The sequence below is a fragment of the Somniosus microcephalus genome, chromosome 11 (genome assembly GCF_052327205.1).
Source record: "Somniosus microcephalus isolate GS21.2 chromosome 11, FLI_Smic_1.0, whole genome shotgun sequence".
Taxonomy (NCBI): Eukaryota; Metazoa; Chordata; class Chondrichthyes; order Squaliformes; family Somniosidae; genus Somniosus; species Somniosus microcephalus.
Window position 1 is genome coordinate 20,328,837 of NC_140997.1, and position 20,343 is coordinate 20,349,179.

The following is a 20,343-nucleotide window of genomic DNA, read 5'->3' on the forward strand; positions in this document are numbered from 1 at the left end:
CAGTCTTAATCACAGCTTTCAAAAGGGAGTTGGATAAGTATCTGAAAGAAAAAAATTTGCAGGGCTACGGGGAAAGGGTGTGGGAGTGAGACTAGTTGAGGTGCTCTTGCAGAGAGCCGGCACGGGCTTAACGGGCCAAATGGCCGCCTTCCGTGCTGTAACCATTCCATGATTCTTTGGTAAATATCCAAGCTGTTGTGATACTGAGCCACACAGCCTAGGAAGGTCTCGGATTCAATCACCAGTCTCTGCTCAGTTAGCTGATCTTAGCCGTGCAATCGTCAGAGCGCCACAGTTAGTCTTGGTGCCCCTGCATTAAAAGGAAACTCAAGTCAGGGTCCCTGATCATTATCCAACATCCCCTGCTGGATGGTGTGTGTCTATCTGTGTGTGTTGGGCTCAGCTATGATGCGCCTCACAATACTTTGCTGACACTGTTGAAGGCCATGTGTGAAGTGTAACCATTTGGGCGAGATACTGGAGGGCTGCCAACACTTGTGGATATTGGAAGTGTGACCCAGGTTCACATCCAGGACCGCAGCGCTGAAACAGAGACCTGCGACTTCCATGCACCACTCTGCCCATTTCATTTTCTGACTTGCTGCTACCTTTGTTGGAGGCTCGTTTCTAATGGGTGACCTGCACATCGAGCATGTCTGTGGGGTTTGCAACTGTGTACGCACGAATTTGGAAGCATCAGAACCCTCCCGTTTATGCAGTGTATTCTCATAGAAACATAGAAGATAGGAGCAGGAGTAGGCCATTCGGCCCCTCGAGCCTGCTCCGCCATTCAATGAGATCAGGGCTGATCATCCAAATTCAGTACCCTGTTCCTGCCTTCTCTCCATATCCCTTGATCCCTTTAGCCTTAAGAAATATATCCAACTCCTTCTGGAATATATTTAATGAATTGGCCTCTACTGCCTTCTTTGGTAGAGAATTCCACAGGTTCACCACTCTGGGTGAAGAAATTCCTCCTCATCTCTGTCCTAAATGTCCTACCCCTTATCTATAGACTGTGACCCCTGGTTCTGGACTCCCCGACCATCGGGAACATCCTTCCAGCATCTAGTCTGTCTAGTCCTGTTAGAATTTTATAAGTTTCGATGAGATCCCCTCTCATTCTTCTCAACTCCAGCGAGTACAAGCCCAATCGACCCAATCTCTCCTCATACGTCATTCCTGCCATCCCAGGTATCAGCCTGGTGAATCTTCGCTGCACTCCTTCCATGGCAAGAACATCCTTCCTCAGATAAGGCAACCAAAACTGCACACAATACTCAAGATGTGGTCTCACCAAGGCCCTGTACAACTGCAGCAAGACATCCTTGTTCCTGTACTCAAACCCTCTCGCTACGAAGGCCAACATACCATTTGCCTTCTTAATTGCCTGCTGCACCAGCATGCTTACTTTCAGCGATTGGTGCACAAGGACGCCCAGGTCTCGTTGCACTTCCCCTTCTCCCAATCTATTGCCATTCAGATAATAATCTGCCTTCCTGTTTTTGACACCAAAGTGGATAACCTCGCATTTATCCACGTTATATTGCATCTGCCATGCTTCTGCCCAATCACCCAACCTGTCCAAATCATACTGGAGTTTCTCGGCATCCTCCTCACAGCACACACGCCCACCCAGCTTTGTGTCGTCTGCAAACTTGGAGATATTACATCTAGTTCCCTCGTCCAGATCATTAATATATATTGTGAATAGCTCAATCAATAGTAGTGACAAGAGTATAAAGGCAAGCTAATTATATTTCTAAAAACATAGTTGAGTGAGAAATTATAATTGTCTGTCAGTTTGCAATAACAAAGTTCAAGAGTCAGTGGGTCTGACCTGTTATCTTTCTCTGATAACCTGAGTGCCCTCTGCTAATAGACTGCACTGCTGCAAGAATAATGTGCAATGTGATGTTGCTATTTCCTGCACCTATTGCATAGATGGAGCTATAATCAAACAATGTGCTAATATGTTCATACCATAATCTATAAATATAAAGATGTCAAACACACACGTGCAGACACATGGATGTGGTGCCCTGTGTTTGCCAAGAAGGTACAGGAGGCACTGAATCCAGTGGCAGTTCACAAGATCCACAAAAATGTGGCCGCCCTTTGTCATTAGAATCATGCAGGTAGGAACATAGGAATTGCTGGACGACAAAAGACCTCGGTCCATCTAGTTCGCCTTCTACCATCCTGGTGGTCGCATGATGCAACGATAATGGAGTTGTTGACTAATCACAGCAATTAATATTGCTATAGGTCTGGCCTTTTATATTGACGAATGCTTCATTGACACCCTCTCAATGTAAAAGTGTCTGGGATGAGGGGATTGCCCTATGAACATAAGAACATAAGAAATAGGAGCAGGAGTAGGCCAATTGGCCCCTCGAGCCTGCTCCGCCATTCAATAAGATCATGGCTGATCTGATCCTAACTGCCAATCCACTATCACAGAACCATCTCCTGAATCTAACAGCATTAGACACATGAAAACAGGAGCAGGATCAGGCTACACGGCCCCTGGGCCCGCTCCGCTACCCACAGGGCCATGACCTATCCGAACCTAGACTCATGTCCAAATTCCTGCCCGCTCCCCGTAACCCTTAATTCCCTTTTCTACTAGGAAACTGTCTATTTCTGTTTTAAATTTATGTAATGATGTAGCTTCGACAGCTTTTTGGGGCAGCATATTCCATGGACCTACCACCCTCTGAGTGAAGTAGTTCCTCCTCATCTCAGTTTTGAAAGAGCAACCCCTTATTCTAAGACTATGCCCCCTAGTTCTAGTTTCACCCATCATCTGGAACATCCTTCCTGCATCCACCCGATCCAACCCCTTCATAATCTTATATGTTTCAATAAGATCGCCTCTCATTCTTCTGAACTCCAATGAGTAGAGTCCCAGAGGAAAGATTGAGTAGACTAGGCCTAGTTTAGAAGAATGAGAGGTGATCTAATTAAAACATATGAAATTCTTAAGGGGCTTGACAGGGATAATGCTGGGAAAATGTTTCCTCTGGCCAGGGAATCTGGAACACAGGGTCACAGTCACAGAATAAGGGGTCAGCCATTTAGGAGTGAGATGAGGAGAAATATTTTCACTCAAAGTGTTGTGAATCTTTGGAATTCTCTACCCCAGAGAGCTGTGGATGCTCAGTCGTTGAGTATATTCAAGACAGAGGTCGATAAATTTTTGGGAACCAAGGGAATTAAGGGATATGGAGATAGTGCGGGAAGGTGGAGTTGAGGTAGAAGATCAGCCATGATCTTATTGAATAGCGGCGCAGGCTCGAAGGGCCAAATGGCCTACTCCTGCTCCTATTTCTTATGTTCTTATGACTTACACCTGGATGAGAGGAGAAAAAAACACTGAAAAGAAAAATTTACAAAAATTTACTCTTGTAAATTTAAGATAGAGGAGCCAGGTTCAGACTTATTTTTCCTCATTGTGAATGGAATCATTGTTATTTACGTTCACAAATGTTTCCATTTCTTTGACTTATTGTTGCATCCCTTTTCTGTAGTTTTCTCATCAAAATACATGAGCCCATATTGAGTTCAGATTTCAAGGCTGCATTTATCCTATTTTTGAGTTAGTTAATTGTCACTATTGAATCGGTTCCATGAATTCAATTTTAGCCAAGCAATGTACTTAAGATGATATAAAAATAGGCCATTGATAGCTGGATTACCGTGATGAAGTCTGAATGTTTTTAGGTCACAGTCAAAATGAAATTATCATGGAAATTGGGAAGAAATAAGTCTATTATTCTGTTACAGACTTCATTGTGGGACTAACAATTGAGAATGAAAATACTGTTTAGAATTGACATGCTGTTACGAGGATCTGATGTGTGTTTGGGTTTTTTTTGCTACTTTTTTTGCTGAAAATTGTTCAACAAAATTAGATCTATTTGTTAAGGACATAAGCACAAAATGAATTAAGCCATTTGGTCTATTAAGCCTACTCCTTTCAACAGATAATGTACAATTTGCATGATAAGGAACTCTCCCCGGTTTATTTAATCCCTGAGGGAGATAGCCACAGTTTAAACCTCCAGCAAGAAAGTTCCATCTGACTCCCAAGAGCAAGTGAGTGAAAACTCCAGGATGTTGATCTCACAACATAATCATTCAACCCGCAGTCCCAACAGACCTGGACCAATTGTGTTGTGTAGAGATTATGATCTTCTAGTTTGCTCGGTTATTATTTTTATTTTACTTCTTCACTGAAAAGCAACTCACTCAGGTGAAGAAATGAAAAACAGAAATAAAACAACATGCTGCACCATTTCCTGTTTTTGTAAAGAAAATAAATTCACAGGCACATGAAAGTGAAACGTCAGGTCTGAACAGTTCATCATCCTCACTGCAATGGATACAGAAAAGGACATATTTCACATCAATGCAAAAATGTTACATATCTTACGGTTGTTTTATCTTAAATTCACAATTGCTCCTTTAGCTGCCCACCATTTCACCTGTTTATGATCATGTGTTATTCTTGATACTGGCTGGTGATATAACAAACTTTTGCATTGAAATATGTCATGTTGTATTGCTCAGTTCAGCCACTAGCTGGTGATACAAAGAAATGCAGTCAGATACTGTATTTTAATGCAGCATTTGCTGTTGGCTGGGAGGGTTTTCTTTTGCTGAAAATTAACAGGAAGAAAGGGGAATCATTACAAGATGTTGATCTTGGTTTGTTATTCATTTTAATGCCTGTTTCAGTTTAGTTTTTATTACACAACAATAACAGTGTTTCATCTCACTACTTGGGAAATTAGATTCTTCGTATTTGTTTGATTTTCATGTAAAATAAAGATTTGCCGTCATCGATAAGGGAATGGGGAATCACCCAGGGACACTGCCCCTTTATGAAGTTTTTCAGAAGACAAACTTCCCTTGATCCATTTGTGCCATCACCACCCACCACCCCCACCCCCCCCCACCCCAACATTCAATGTTGGTAAAATTTTTGTGGAAAATGATACAATTTTAAGAAAGTCATGTACTCACTGAGAGCAACACGATAAGCCATGAATCTGCTCTAGTCATGGTTCCTTAACTGCTCCATTAGAACCAGCAGAGTGGCTAAACCAAAGTCTTTAAGCAGATGGTACTGACTCTGTCTTTGGCACAATCATCAGGATTACTCAATGCAGTCCCCTCTGGGCCAATTTCAATCAGCAAGAACTGATGGTAACAGGAGGAACCCGTTTCAGCCAACTAACCTTCTCATCCATGCACCTCTCACAAATGCAGTCTTTTATCAGAGATTTCCTGAATTATTCTTTAAATACTGTATCTTTCCCATAACCAGTCCGTCATAACATACTGCAATAGGAATCCGAGTTTATACAGTCTGTAGCAGAATCTGCAGCAGATTTTCATTTACAGGCAAAGTATGAAAAATCCTTAGCACGGAGCAAAGTGCCTGTTCCTTCAGGAAGAAAAAAATCTGTTCCAACTGCTGTGCATATGCAGGGGGAGAAATTGATCCAAAATTATAATGTGTCTACACTTGCTTCAAGATTACCAGCTTCCCTCCTTTTAACTGTATAAAGAGTACTTTTCCTGTAATGCTCAGATTCTTAATGATATGGAGACACTGAATTCAAACTAAAATTGAGCTGTGACTGGATAAAATTGAAAGTACTGTATTTAAATATTTTTGTATGTGTCTTTTTGTTTTTTGCTGGTACAACAGCTCCAAGTGCTCCCAGTTATATCACATTTACAGAAGTTACCACCACTACCTTGAAAGTGTTCTGGGGAGAGCCAGCCATGCCCAATGGAGTTCTCGAGGGATACAGATTGGTCTACGAGCCATTGGAATCAGTACAAGGTACAATACGTACACTGAAAGTTGGGTACAGCGCTAAATAGAACAGCCTGTTTCTCTACTGTGTAGTAATCTATCTGATAAGTTTTTCCAAAAGAAATTGAGGGTGATTTTGACTCTGTGCGATAGTGTAAAACGGATGATAGTGAATCGGCAGCCCGTTTCACATCTCTCCCCATTTTTATTTCCATTGACCTGTTTTACACTAGCACATAAAGTCTAAATTACCCCCAGTGAGTTTCTAATCCACCTTAAGGGGGCAGCCCAGCTCTTTAGCAGCAGACTCAAATTGCACTGTTGACAAATGCTTACATTTTTCTTTGGTTCTGGTCCACTGTATAGAGCGTTGATTTTGGTACAGTTTCTTTATTTTTTTTCTATTTGTTTGTTTAGGTGTGAGTAAAGTGGTGACGGTCGATCTTAGAGGCAACAATCAGCGCTGGCTAAAGGTTCGGGATTTGTTTAAGGGGGTCCCTTACTGCTTTCATGTCCAAGCCAAAACCTACACCTTTGGCCCTGAGATAAAGGCTAATGTTACACCCGGACCAGAAGAAGGTAAGGGTCCGAGTTGTGTTTGTCTGCATGGGGAAGTTGCTGTCTCGCTGGATTAACTCACAGACCCTGATATTTACGGCGAGGGGGGTGTGGCGGAATCCCACGGATGTAGAGGTTCTACCGATATTAACGGCAGGACCTCATTATAATTTTCTTCTTCCATTTCCTGCCTATTAGCCGGTCAGATTGAGAAAATATTGATTCAGTTTAATTACATGCTAATCTTTAAAAAAAAAAAAAAAAATTATACAAGTTACCTGGATTGTTCTTTTCAGTTTCAGTTTAATAACAAAGTATATACAACCAAGCTTTGTGCGAGGTTTTCACTGAACTATAAAGGTTTTTTTATAAATTCATTTGAACTCAACTTGCCCCCAATTAATTTCTTTTTTATGTTTTTGCTTTCTAAAACTTTTATTTCCTTTCCCCCACTGTCTTTTTGTTACCTTCAACTAAAAGTAATCCCTGCCTTGAAATTAAAGTGAATAAAATGAAAGTAAGATTACTAGAGGTGGTGCATTGGTCGATTATTACCTGGGCCCCAGGTACTGCACGACCTAAGCCAACAATATGGATAATAATGCAAAGCACACGGCATATAGGAATCAAAGCTGTCATCGGTCGCTTAAATTACTTGAGACACCCCACCACCCTGACATTGTCAGGGAGGGCGGTATGCAAAGGCCAGGCACTTTGCCGAAGCAGAGTTAGCTTCCCCCCAGCCAACACTTAGCAACCAGTAATGGAGTGACATTGACAAAAGCCTGAGAGGCGGTTGCCTCCTTGCCAAGGCATGTCCGTGCAAGGGAAGAATTAGTTAGTGGGATTGAGGAAGACAGAGAGAAATTATGCTTTTTTTTTTAAGATCTGTATTTCCAACAGTGTTGAAAAATGCACTTTCATTTTGTGGAATGTGAAATTGGACACTTGGCAATACACAGTAAAACATTTATAGTCCACGTAATAAAGTTCACTAATACATGGTAGATCAGTAACATCACACAATAATTCACTAGTCCAGTCCCATGTGATCCTACTTCCAACAGTACATTTAACAGAGGAGCCTTGAACATGGATTCACAGGGGAATCTGATGAACAATATGTGTGCTGTGACTACTACTTTCCCTTAGAGATAGCTGCTACCATGGTAAATAGGAACGTTGCCATGACAATTTCTGATTCAATCAATAACCAGTCATTCCTTTGTGCGCTTCGACTTCTCCCACCTGTGCAGAGCAGTTCAGAGGGTACGACAGTGTGGGATTTAGGTATGCATAGAAATAGAAACCCCTTTAAGTAATGTTAGTCTCATTGAAATGGTCACCATTCTTGGATTTTTAAAAATTAACCCAATATGTTAAATACAAGTGATCAAGTAAAGAGCCCTCCAATTAACAGCAGTCTTCATGCAATTGGAAATTGTCATTCATAACTTACATCCCGGATTCAATAATATAGTTGTCACTGCTAGTTTGTAGTCACTTATTTCAGTAACTTAAAAACATCACCAAATTTTAACCAAACTTCATATGTCTTTTGCTTGATTAGGGCCTGGATTTTCCTCCGTGGCCAGTTCATCACTGAAATAGTTCACTTCCATCCACCAAGGTTACACTACCAAGAACCAGCCCAATGTTCCTCAGTGAATCTTCACTTAATATTCATGGAGGGCTATTAGTGCCCTCATAGGCAACCTACCTCTTAGAGGGCAGGGGTGGAAATCCAATGCTGGTGAAGCATTAAGCTGGCTGCAACACTTTAAGCGGACAGGCCAGCCATTAAATGCTAGCAATTGCATTGCTGTACTGGGAGGGAAGGAAGGATGTCAGAAGCTGCTGCATTAGGGCACAGAGCGCCCCCAAATGTTCGGACTGCTCTGTTCTCCAAAATAAGGCAAAGGAGGAAGGCATTCTCTACCCTGAGGGAAGCAGGAGGTTAGGATTGAAGAGGCACACAAATAGAGGCACAATAGGAAGAAACAGTTATAAGGCACACAGAAATGTTGGGTGCGATTTTAACCCTGCCCAGCCGGCGGTTGGGGTGTGGGTGGTTAAAATGGGGGCCAGGCGCTACCCGCTTAGTTCCTGCCGTGTTCCCTGCCTTTTCAGGTTTTCGGGAACGTCATGGCCGCTCCTCGTAGGAAAGCAGGGGCCTCATTAATAAGGAAATATTGGGGTCCGATGACATCATTCATACCCCAATGCCATTTCAACTGGGGATCGCGGCTATGACGTCCAGTAACGAAGCAGCCTGCAAAAGATGGTGGAAGACTGAACCCAGGGCCAACAAGGCCCATGTAAATGATTTTTTTTTCTTGCAGGCTTCCTTGAGGGCCAGGAAGAGCAGGAGTGTTCCGCCCAGCCCCAGGACTTCTCTTTACCTTCCCCAACCGCGATTCTCATCAGATTCTAAACCCCCACCCCCACCCTCACCGCACCCCCCCACCTTTCCCAAGGCCTTGCGCCAGAACCATTCCCTCCAGTCCCTGGTGAAATCCCACTCCCGCCCACCAGCCTCCACATCATCTCTATTGGCTTCGGGAAAGAGTCACCATGGGGACATTTAAATGAAGCCCCGGTGTTAAAGTTGTCCGGGCCTCACGCTGGCATCATGGGTACCTCCCTCCCGCCCCCGTATGCCGCACTTCAGCCCCAGGTTCAAATCGAGACTGTTGTCCCTTTGGTCAATGGTGGGATATGTGTGAAATTAATTGGGCCAAACTAGGGAAAGGTCTGCGAAAAACATTACCTGAATGTTGCCAATCTGAGAGCCTTGGTAATTATAGAGGAGAGCAACATGTCCGCAAGTGATTAAGTAGATATTGTAACCAAAGGGGAGCCATGATGGTGCAATGGGGAAGAAGCTTTTCTGGATGAAGCTCTTGCCTTTAGGTTGCCCATGCAGATGTCTGGCAGCTGGCAACGGATTCACTGGGCGATGCTTCCTGCAGCAGGACCTTTGCTGCCTGCTCATTTTGCTGACTTTCTTCTCCTTCCACTTCCTGCTCCAAAGCATCAACGTGGAGTCCTTTGCAAAGTGTAAAATTGTGCGGCGTGCAGCAAACGACATGCGTGAGATAAAAACAGAAAATGCTGGAATACTTAACAGGTCAGGCAGCATCTGTGGAGAGAGAAACAGAGTTAATGTTTCAGGTCAATGACCTTTCGTCAGAACTGGAAAAAGTTGGAAATGTAATAGATTTTAAGCAAGTGGGAGAGGAGGAAAGAACAAAAGGGAAGGTCTGCGATAAGATGGAAGGCAGGAGTGATTCAGTGTTTTTATTTCAGATTTCCAACATCCACAGTATTTTGCTTTTATGATAATGCGTGAGCCCTGGCTGGACTGTACTGCAATGCTCTCTCAGGTCACCCCATTCCCGTCGGGAACAGGGTGTTATAATGAAAAGATTGTGGCAGCTGCCTGAAAACCAGGTACAGTCAAAGATAAGGCTGCACTGTGCATCATCCGACCCTCCTGCCAAAAGGAGGTGATGTTACAATAGTGTCATCTTTGATTAGTGTGAGGCAGGGGGCTGCAGAGCATTGTGTGCGTGTGTGTTGGGAGCACATTTACTTTCTGTTACTCCATAATCTTGTAATATAATAGTATTTGAATACTGGAATTTCTAAAAACTTAGTTAGCATTGGAATGTGTTTATTCCTATTTCACAAGAGCATTGCTTTTGTTCTTTCAGTAGTGAAAGTTCTTGACTTTTTGCACAGGTTCTCCTGGTCCCCCTCTAAACCCCTCAATTAGTGAAACAGCATCTACTCTCACCGTTCATTGGACACAGGGTGTGCTTGGAGCTGGACCAATCAAAGGCTACGTAATCGAGGCACGACCCTCAGGTGAGCACAGCTGATCTTCAAGTGGAATTCCCTGAATACTGACCTTGCCACACTTGCTTCCCTCTGAGCCTCAAGAAATTAGTAAAATGCTGAATGCTTTTTTTTAAATAATTTAAGTAAAATATATTAAAGGGAAACATCCCTGTTAGAGAATTCCTTTGAAGATGTTGCTTTCTTTTTTAAATTCTCCTGTTGGAAAGAATCATAATGTACAGCACTGTGTTCTACCCATACGATACCAGTTTCAGGTCAGGTAGAGGTCGAATCCATTTTCTCAGCCCTTTTAGTCCTTCCTAACAGTTAAGACATTTAAGAAAATAAAACTTTTGAAAATCATTCTCTGACTGGGTAGCTCTCCTTTAATACATTTTTCTTCAATTATAAAAAAAAAACATTTATGTGGCGCCTTTAGAAAAACATCCCAAAGCAATTCACAGAGGCATAATAAAAAAAAGTGGATTCCGAGCCAAAGGAGATATTAGAGAGGGGACCAAAAGCTTGGTTAAAGAGGTGGGTCTTAAAGGAGGAGAGGGAGGTGTTGTGGCAGAGGGTTTTAGGGAGGGAATTCTGAGCATGGAGCCCAGACAGCTAATGGAACAGTTGCCAATGGTGGGGTGAAAAGACGAGTGATATGAACGAGGCCAGAGTCAGAAGAACGGAGAGTCCAGGGGGTTGTAGAGTTGGAGGAGGCTGCAAAGATAAGGAGGGATTTAAACACAAGGATGAGAATTTTAAATTTGAGGCATTTGGGGTCTGGGAGCCAATATAGGTCAGTGAGGACAGGGGTAATGGGCGGGCAGGACTTGGTGCAGGATAGAATATGGACAGCAAATTTTTGGATGAGCTAAAGTTAACAAAGAGCGGCAGATGGGAAGCCAGTCAGGTGAACATTGGAATTGTCCTGTCTGGAGGTGACTGAGGCATAGATGAGGGTTTCAGCAATAAATGGGCTGAGGTGGAGCGAAGCTGAGCAATGTTGCGGAAGCGGAAGTAGGCAGTGCTTATGAGAGGATATGGGGTTGGAAGCTCAGCTCGGGATTGAATAGGATGCAAAAAGTCTGATTCAGCCTGAGACTGTGGCCAGGGAATGGGATGGAGTCGGTGGCAAAGGTACAGAGTTTATGGTAGGGGCTGAAGACAACAGCTTCAATCTTCCCAATGGTTCTGAGGCCGAATGTAGGAAATTTCAATCCAGGACTGTATGTCAGACAAGCAGTCTTGTCAGGACAGAGGCGGTGGAGAAGTTGAGTTGGGTGTCATCAGCATAAATGCGCAAGCTGATCCCATGACTGCGGATGTTGTCACTAAGGGGCAGCGTGTAAATGAAGAAAAGGAAGGGGGCCAAGGATAGATCCTTGGGGGACTCCAGAGTTAATGGTGCAGGGTGGAAGGAGAAGCCATTGCTGGAGATGTTGTGGCTACGATCAATGAAACCAAGCAAAGGCAGTCCCCTCTTCCTTCCTAAATCATTAATGATAAAATTGTGTCAAAATGAAGCTAAAGAAAGGAGCAAAAATATGTTAAATATCATTACTAATGGTATCAACCTTGAGGAGTTATGGTATCTGCTTTTTAATGTTCGATTCCTTTAACTTGATTGGTTTGTCTTTTTAGATGAAGGATTGTGGGATACATTTGTGAAGGATATCCCTGGTGATGCAACATCGCACATGGTTAGCCGGGATCAACTTAAGCAAGGTGTGAGCTATGAATTTCGGATCATCGCAGTCAATCAATTTGGATATGGGGAACCAAGCACGCCATCCACCGTGAGATCAGGTAATGAACTTGTTGTTCTACCGGCTGCTTAGCCCAGCTAATTGCTCACAGTGGGAGAAGGGATTGATGGAGAGTGAATTCTCCTGGATGCTCTTGTTCACTTCCTATTGACAAGTTACAGAACATTGGCAAGCTGCCTCTTAAACATCTTAGTAAAGGAATATTAATGAGGATCAATGTTGGAAGAAAAAATAGAACCGTGCTCATCTTTGATTTGATTTATAGCTTTTTCCATCCTTTATTTTATCTTTTAAATGATTCCACTAATATCAACTTTGTGTATGTGTACCTCAGGGGGTGTGTGCGTCTGTCTCTATGTATTTGAGCACATTTGTTCTGGATGTTATAAATATGCTTTGGTTTCTACTGCCAGCTATTTTCTGCTGTGCTGTGATAGAACAGAAGATTAATGAAACCTATTGCAATTTGATATTAATTCAAGGTCACCATCACCAGCTGCAGAATGTGACCCATTCAGTAATGGTGTATAGTTATTTTATCAAATAAAGGAATGTCTTAATTTTTTTGGACTTTGTATAATTTAAATGCCTCCAACGGTTTTTACTAGCCAGCTGTTGAAGGCACAACAAAGTGTAGATGGAATAAATGTGGAGGGGGAGGAGTATCTGGACAATATGCTCTAGATCTCAGTCACACCTCGTTAAGAGATGCAGGATCAGAATGGGGCTGGTGTGACTGATAGTGTACAAAGTAAGGGAAACCCAGGTGAGATAGAGAACGCGCGGATCAGTAGAAACTGATCCTATCCAACAGGTACAATGTGCTTGCTACCTGTAAGGATAAGGATGAAGACTGTCGGAAAGACATCCAGAATGCTGACCATGGCAACTTGGAGCAGGAGGCTGTCCAAAGGAAGGAGGAGGTAAAGTGTAATGTAGTTGTAGGGGATTCAATAATTAGGGGACAGATAGCATCCTTTGTAAGCAGGATCAAGAGTCCCACATGGCATATTGCCTACCTGGTGCCAGGGTAAGAGACATCTTGAACATCTTGAAAGGATATTGAAGAGGGAGGGTGAGGATCCAGTTGTTGTGGTCTATGATGGGACCAACAACATAGGAAAGAGTAGGCAAGAGGTCATGTTCAGAGAGGAGCTAGGAGCTAAATTAAAAAACAGGGCCTCAAGGTTTATAGGCCTAGAAATTCAGTTGGTAGCGCCAGCCGCTAGCGCCTTAAGAGGGCGATAAGTGGGGCACGAAGCGGCTAGCGCCCGGGCGCAGCGCGATCTGCGCCTCTCGCGAACTTGAGTGAAGATTTAGCGGCGGCGCAAAACCGCAACGCCCGCTCAGCTGCGCGCGCAGATCCTGACCTCATTTCATGGTGCAACGCCCTTGGTGCGCCCCAAACCGGAACTTCAGTGGCGCCCTCCTTTCCGCCTGGCGCTCGCAGCGACTGGTTGAGTGGAACGGTTCCCAGTCGCTGTGGGGCTGGGGGGGCACTATTTAAAGGGGACTCTTCCTGCATTCTTTGTGGTAGCCATTTTGGACCACTCCTTCTGCGTGAGAGAGAGAGAGATTTGCAGAGAGACAAAGGGAGAGAGCTTTCTGCTTTGACTCAGCGCTCGCACAGATACTTCTGGCTTCAGCCCAGAGCTTTGCAGTTGGATTGATTTTTCAGTGCCATAGCCTTGAGTGGCCACATATAATGGGGGCTGCAATGGGTGGAAACGTTGGGTTTCTCCATTGCATTGAGAGGGCTCAGAGACGCCGAGAGAGAGTGCCAGTCATGGCCAGACGGAGGAGGGCCAACAGGCATCGGCACAGGAGGCCTTACCCTCCCAGGGTATACCGCCAGCACTTCTCCTACCTCAACATGTCTGAGGAGCAGTGCATTCGGAGGCTTCGATTCAGAAGGGAGGTGGTCACTGAGATCTGCCACCTGCTTCAGAGAGATCTGCAGCCTCAGCTGAGGAGCAGGACGTCTCTGTCGGCAGTGAAGGTGACAGTGGCTCTCAACTTCTATGCCACCGGCTCCTTCCAATCCGCTACTGGGGACATTGCCAATGTCTCCCAGTTCGCGGTGCATTGCTGCATCCGCCAGGTCACGAATGCCCTCTTCAAAAGGAGACGTCAGTACATTTCCTTCCCCATGACCCTGGACAAGCAGCAAGAGCGTGCAATGGGATTTGCAAGAATAGCGGGCTTCCCCATGGTCCAGGGCGCCATTGACTGCACGCATGTGGCTTTGCGGGCGCCTCTAGAGAATGCCAAGGATTACCGCAACCGGAAGGGGTTCCATTCGTTGAACGTGCAGTTGGTGTGTGACCACAGGCAGCTGATACTAGCTGTCAATGCCCGCTTTCCAGGCAGCAGCCACGACGCCTTCATCCTGCGCCAGACTTCTGTGGCAGACATTTTCGAAGCCCCGGCTCACCCAGGAAGCTGGCTTCTTGGGGACGAGGACTATCCTTTGTGCACCTGGCTGATGACCCTGCTCCGTGCGCCCACCACCCCTGCTGAAGAGCGATACAATGACAGCCATCAAGCGACCAGGAACATCATTGAGCACACAATCGGCGTGCTAAAGCAACGGTTCCGCTGTCTGGACCATTCCGGGGCAGCCCTACAGTACTCGCCTGAGCGAGTCTCCCATTTCGTTGTAGTGTGCTGCATGCTGCACAACCTGGCTATCCTCAGGACTCAGCCATTGCCAGCAGACATTGGAGGACCACCAAAGGAGGAGGAGGAGGAGGAGCACCAAGACGGGAGGGAGGCACAAAGTGCAAGGGCCATCCGTCAGCGGCTTATTGCAAGTCGGTTCTAGGCCCCCTCTCAGGGAATGGCTTGTGCCATTGAAAGAACATGAATGGACCCGCTCCGCAAACCCTGAGCCGGTCAAGGCAACAAATAGTTCAAAGTGCAAACATGCAACAACATTTTTATAATGGAGAAGATCCTCACACCAGCATGCCTGGACTTAGATCATCGGGAGGCGGACTCATCCACCAAGTTTACTCACTGGCTTAAGTGTTTCGAAAAATTCCTGACCGCCTCCGAAGCAATCAAATCGGACGAGGACAAACTGGATGTCCTGACCTCCAAAGTGAACCACCGAGTGTACTCGGTCATCCAAGATGCGACCTCGTACGTGGACGCTATCAAGCTCCTCAAGGACCAGTACACGCGCCCAGTGAACGAAGTGTACGCCAGGCACCTCCTGGGGAGTCGTAAACAACAACCTGGGGAATCGACCGTGGAATACCTTCAGGCACTGTCTGTGCTTGGCCGGGCCTGTGGTTGTAAGGATGTAAAGGCCGCCGTGTACACAGAGGAACTTATCCGGGACGCTTTTGTAGCGGGCCACAGATCCAATTACACCCGACAGCGACTGTTGGAGCAGAGTAACCTCGACCTCAACAAGGCCTCTGAACTCGCACTATCGTTGGATGCAGCCTACCAGGGCATGGATGCCTACTCCTCTGCACCGTGGACGCCGCGGGGAATGACAGCCTGGGACACGGTAGGACCGCCTCATAGCGCCGTGCCACCCCAGCCACACCCCAACAACGGCCCAACTACCGCAGCAGTGTCCCAAGGCCAGACAGCAGTGCCCCAAGGCCAGAAATGCTACTTCTGTGGCCAGGCAAAACACCCCAGAGCGCGCTGCCCGGCGAAAAACGCGATCTGCTCGGGCTGCGGGAAGAAGGGACACTACGCTAGCGTCTGCAGGGCCAAAGCCACCCCGAACCCCAGCAGCGCCACGTGTGGGCCATGCGGGCCGCCATCTTGGACCTCCCCGGCCATGTGCGAATCACCGGTACAGCAGCCATTTTGGACGCCTCCAGCCACATGGGGATCATGGACGCCGCCATCTTGGACGACAGCCGGGACGCAGCAGGCCCCCGACACCGCCTCATCTGATACCCGCAGCGACACACCGACCCCTACACTGGCATCCGTTACACTGGACCAAGCGAGACCGCACCAACTGGCCAGTTCCACAATGGACATTAAGGTAAATGGTCACGATACAATCTGCCTTTTTGACTCTGGGAGCACGGAGAGCTTCATCCACCCCGACACGGTGCGGCGTTGCTCTCTCCCAGTCCTGCCTGCGCAACAGCGGATTTCTATGGCCTCCGAGTCCCAGTCGGCGGACATCGGCGGCTACTGCGTGGTGACACTCGTAGTAGACGGGACCGTGTACGATCATTTTAAACTTCTGGTCCTGCCTGACCTCTGCGCTGCCGTCCTGCTGGGGTTAGATTTTCAGTGCCACCTTAAAAGTGTTACGATGGCGTACGGTGGACCCCTACCCCCACTCACAGTCCGCAGCCAGCAGCTTCCAAATTGCCCGCCGCGCGCCACGTGCAACCTCTCCACACTCAGAGTCACCCCCCCACCACTGTTTGCTAACCTCACCCCCGACTGTAAGCCCATCACCACAAAGAGCAGGCGATACAGTGCCGGGGACAGGGTTTTCATTAAAACCGAAGTGGAGCGGCTCCTGAAAGAAGGGATTATTGAGGGCAGCACCAGCCCCTGGCGAGCCCAGGTTGTGGTCGTTAAGACCGGCGAGAAGCAGCGCCTGGTCATCGACTACAGCCAGACAATAAATCGCTACACCCTGCTGGACGCCTACCCACTCCCCCGTATAGCTGATATGGTCAACCAGATCGCGCAGTACCGCGTCTTCTCGACCATTGACCTGAAATCAGCGTACCACCAGCTCCCCATCCGCCCTGAGGACCGCCAGTACACTGCCTTTGAGGCAAACGGCCGCCTCTATCACTTCCTTAGGGTTCCCTTTGGCGTCACCAACGGGGTCTCCGTCTTCCAAAGGGAGATGGACCGGATGGTAGATCAAAATGCGTTGCAGGCCACTTTCCCATATCTGGACAATGTGACCATCTGCGGCCGTGACTTGCAGGACCATGACGCAAACCTCGAAAAATTCCTCCGCACCGCCCAACTCCTAAACCTGACATATAACAAGGAGAAGTGCATATTCCGCACAAACCGCCTCGCCATCCTTGGCTGTGTTGTGGAACACGGAGTCATCGGCCCCGACCCCGACCGGATGCGTCCCCTTATGGAACTTCCACTGCCCCACTGCCTCAAGGCCCTGAAGAGGTGCCTAGGGTTTTTCTCCTATTACGCCCAGTGGGTCCCCTACTATGCGGACAAGGCCCGTCCGCTGATCAAGTCCACCTCTTTTCCCTTGACGGCAGAGGCCCGCTTAGCCTTCCACCGTATCAAGGAGGACATTGCCAAAGCCACCATGCACGCAGTGGACGAATCCATCCCCTTCCAGGTGGAAAGCGACGCGTCCGACTTTGCCCTGGCCGCTACCCTCAATCAGGCGGGGAGACCCGTGGCCTTCTTTTCACGAACCCTCCAAGGCCCGGAGACCAGACACTCCGCTGTTGAGAAGGAGGCCCAGGCGATTGTGGAGGCTGTGCGTCATTGGAGGCACTACCTGGCCGGAAAACGATTTACCCTGCTCACTGACCAGCGTTCAGTTGCTTTTATGTTTAACAACAAGCAGAGGGGCAAAATCAAAAATGACAAGATCTTGAGGTGGAGAATCGAACTTTCCACCTACAACTACGAGATCTTGTACCGGCCCGGGAAGCTAAATGAACCCCCGGATGCGCTATCGCGTGGCACCTGCGCCAGCGCGCAGATCGATAGACTGCGGGCCCTCCACAATGACCTCTGCCACCCGGGGGTCACTAGGTTCTTCCACCTCATCAAGGCCCGCAAACTGCCTTACTCTATTGAGGAGGTCAGGACCATGACCAGGAACTGCCAAGTCTGCGCTGAGTGCAAACCGCACTTTTATAGACCAGACAGGGCCCACCTGATAAAAGCCACTCGCCCCTTCGAGCGCCTGAGCGTTGATTTTAAAGGGCCTCTCCCCTCCTCCGACCGCAATGTGTACTTCCTCAATATTATTGATGAGTACTCCCGTTTCCCGTTCGCCTTCCCCTGCCCGGACATGACCAGTGCCACGGTCATTAAATGTCTGAACAACCTCTTCACCCTGTTCGGCTTCCCCAGCTATATCCATAGCGACCGGGGCTCATCGTTTATGAGCGACGAACTCCGTCAGTACCTGCTAACTAGGGGTATTGCCACAAGCAGGACCACCAGTTACAACCCCCGGGGGAACGGACAGGTGGAAAGAGAAAATGCGACAGTTTGGAAGGCCGTCCTGCTAGCCTTAAAGTCTAGGGGCCTTCCAACCTCCCGCTGGCAGGATGTGCTCCCCGATGCGCTCCACTCTATTCGGTCACTGCTCTGCACTGCCACTAACGCCACCCCTCATGAGAAAATGTTTGTCTTCCCAAGGAAGTCCACATCGGGGACATCGCTACCGCCATGGCTGACGTCCCCAGGGCCGGTCCTACTGAGAAGACACGTGAGGACCCATAAAACGGACCCCCTGGTCGAGAGGGTCGACCTCCTCCACGCCAACCCCCAGTATGCTTACATCGCATACCCGGACGGGCGGGAGGACACAGTCTCCATAAGAGACCTTGCACCCTCGGGGGCCGCAGTAACCCACTACCCACTACCACCCCCCCCCCCCCCACGATCCGATATCCAGCCCCAGCAGACGGCAGGCCTGGGCCCCGCGACCCGCTCGACATCTACGAGGACGACACGCCTGTGCCACAGCCTACGCTGGACTCGACGCCGGAAGCTTCACTACCCCTGCCGTCGCCACGCCGATCACAGCGGCAGACAAGACCTCCGGAGAGACTCCAATACACTAACTTTTAATACACTTCATCCCGCCGGACTCAATTTTAAACAAGGGGTGAATAAAATTGATGCGCTATCAATTACTCATAAAAGACTGAGAGTTAGAAGAGTAACTAAAGGCTTTTATTAACAACAGAATGGAGGTCTGCCTCGCGTGGTCGACCGGTCCAGGATACAAAGGGCTGGGGAGCAGTCACCTTTATACTAGGACCTGTGGGAGGAGTCAGCCGAGGCATGTCCAGGCATGTACACAGTGGAATACAAACAGGACAAACAGGAATACAAACAGTGGTTTACCACACATGCACAATCTGAATAAAGACAATTATTTATTTAACAAACTCTGTGCCCTTCCCGCATGACAAACAAATACAGAGAAACCCCCCAAAAAACAGTCAGACACATAACTGGCTCTCACAACCTGGAGACAATGAACAAAAGAGTTAAACAAAAATGACCATGATCCTCGGCCTTCACAAAAAAGAAACACAACATTTTGCCACACCTCCTACTTTTTGGCCTGCGAGGGTGATCTGCCTCGCTTGCGAGATTGGCCTCTTCCTGCCCTGCAGCTCCTCCGCAATGGGACCCCAGTGGCTGCAGCAAGGCTGGGGGAAGGCTGCTGAGGGTCAGATAGTGAGTCGGCAGATGCCCTTGGGGGACGGCCTGGACCAGCTCTGGGCCAGGAGGGCCCGGCTGCTGACTGCTCCAACTCTGCTTGGGCGGCAGCAGTCTGTCCTACGGGTGGTGGCAGCTGCAGTGGAGGAGTGACAGTGTTGGCAGCAGGAACGCTGGCACTCACACGGGGCAGCACTGAAGCATGCGTAGCAATCTGCTGAAGCACAGACTGTTGGCCTGCTGCGGCGCAGCGAGGGCCCCGGCGAATCCTGGCTGATCCAGCGAGGATGGCAGCAGTAGGTGCTCGCGTAGCCCTGATCTGTGTCTGCATCAGACCAGCCAGTGACTTAATGGCACGACTAAGTAGTTGGCTGGAAGCTGCGTGTGCTGCACCGAAGTCCTGCAGACTCCTTGCTAGTGCTGCCCCGAAGTCCTGCAGACTCCTGGCCTGTGCTGCCCCGAATTCCTGTACACTCCTTGCCAGTGACTCTATGGAGTCAGGCATCCTTGCCACTGCAGCCATGAGCTCAGTGTGCCTGCGCTCCGCCTGGGCGCCCATTTCACCAAGGAGCCGCACCTCCTCTGCGCTCACTGTAGCAGGACTGGAGGCCACACTCACCCTCCGGGGAGAAGGCTGCCAAGCTTCCCTACTCCCCCCCCCGCCCCCCCCCCCCCCCGCGTTGCTGCAGCCCGCTGGGCCCCGGAGCTTCACCCTCCTCAGACCCTTGCCCCCTGCTCCCCTCCAGGGAAGACGTGTCCCCATCATGGCCATGGGCTGCCTCGGCTGAGGATGGCACTGATGTTCCGGCTTCCTCTTCCTCCTCCTCGCCTTCCGATTCACTCACAGTGCCAGCTTGAGGGCCCGCCTCCTCACCTGGCGAATCAGCATCTGAAAGCAGGGAGGTACAAGAGTTGCTTTAGTGTGAGGACAGGGCGGCAGCGAGGGAGGCATGA

General features: G+C 48.1%; 1 protein-coding gene across 2 annotated transcripts in view; it reads left to right on the forward strand.

Moving 5' to 3' along the window:
• The window catches only part of sdk1a (sidekick cell adhesion molecule 1a), an 897,759-nt gene that overhangs the window by 861,660 nt on the left and 15,756 nt on the right, over window positions 1-20,343 (forward strand). For both annotated transcript variants that reach the window (XM_086000285.1, XM_086000286.1), the window contains 4 exons: window positions 5,723-5,860; window positions 6,251-6,412; window positions 10,136-10,261; window positions 11,876-12,040. In XM_086000285.1, the coding sequence (XP_085856411.1) occupies window positions 5,723-5,860; window positions 6,251-6,412; window positions 10,136-10,261; window positions 11,876-12,040 (591 nt within the window). The remainder of the gene's footprint in view (window positions 1-5,722; window positions 5,861-6,250; window positions 6,413-10,135; window positions 10,262-11,875; window positions 12,041-20,343) is intronic.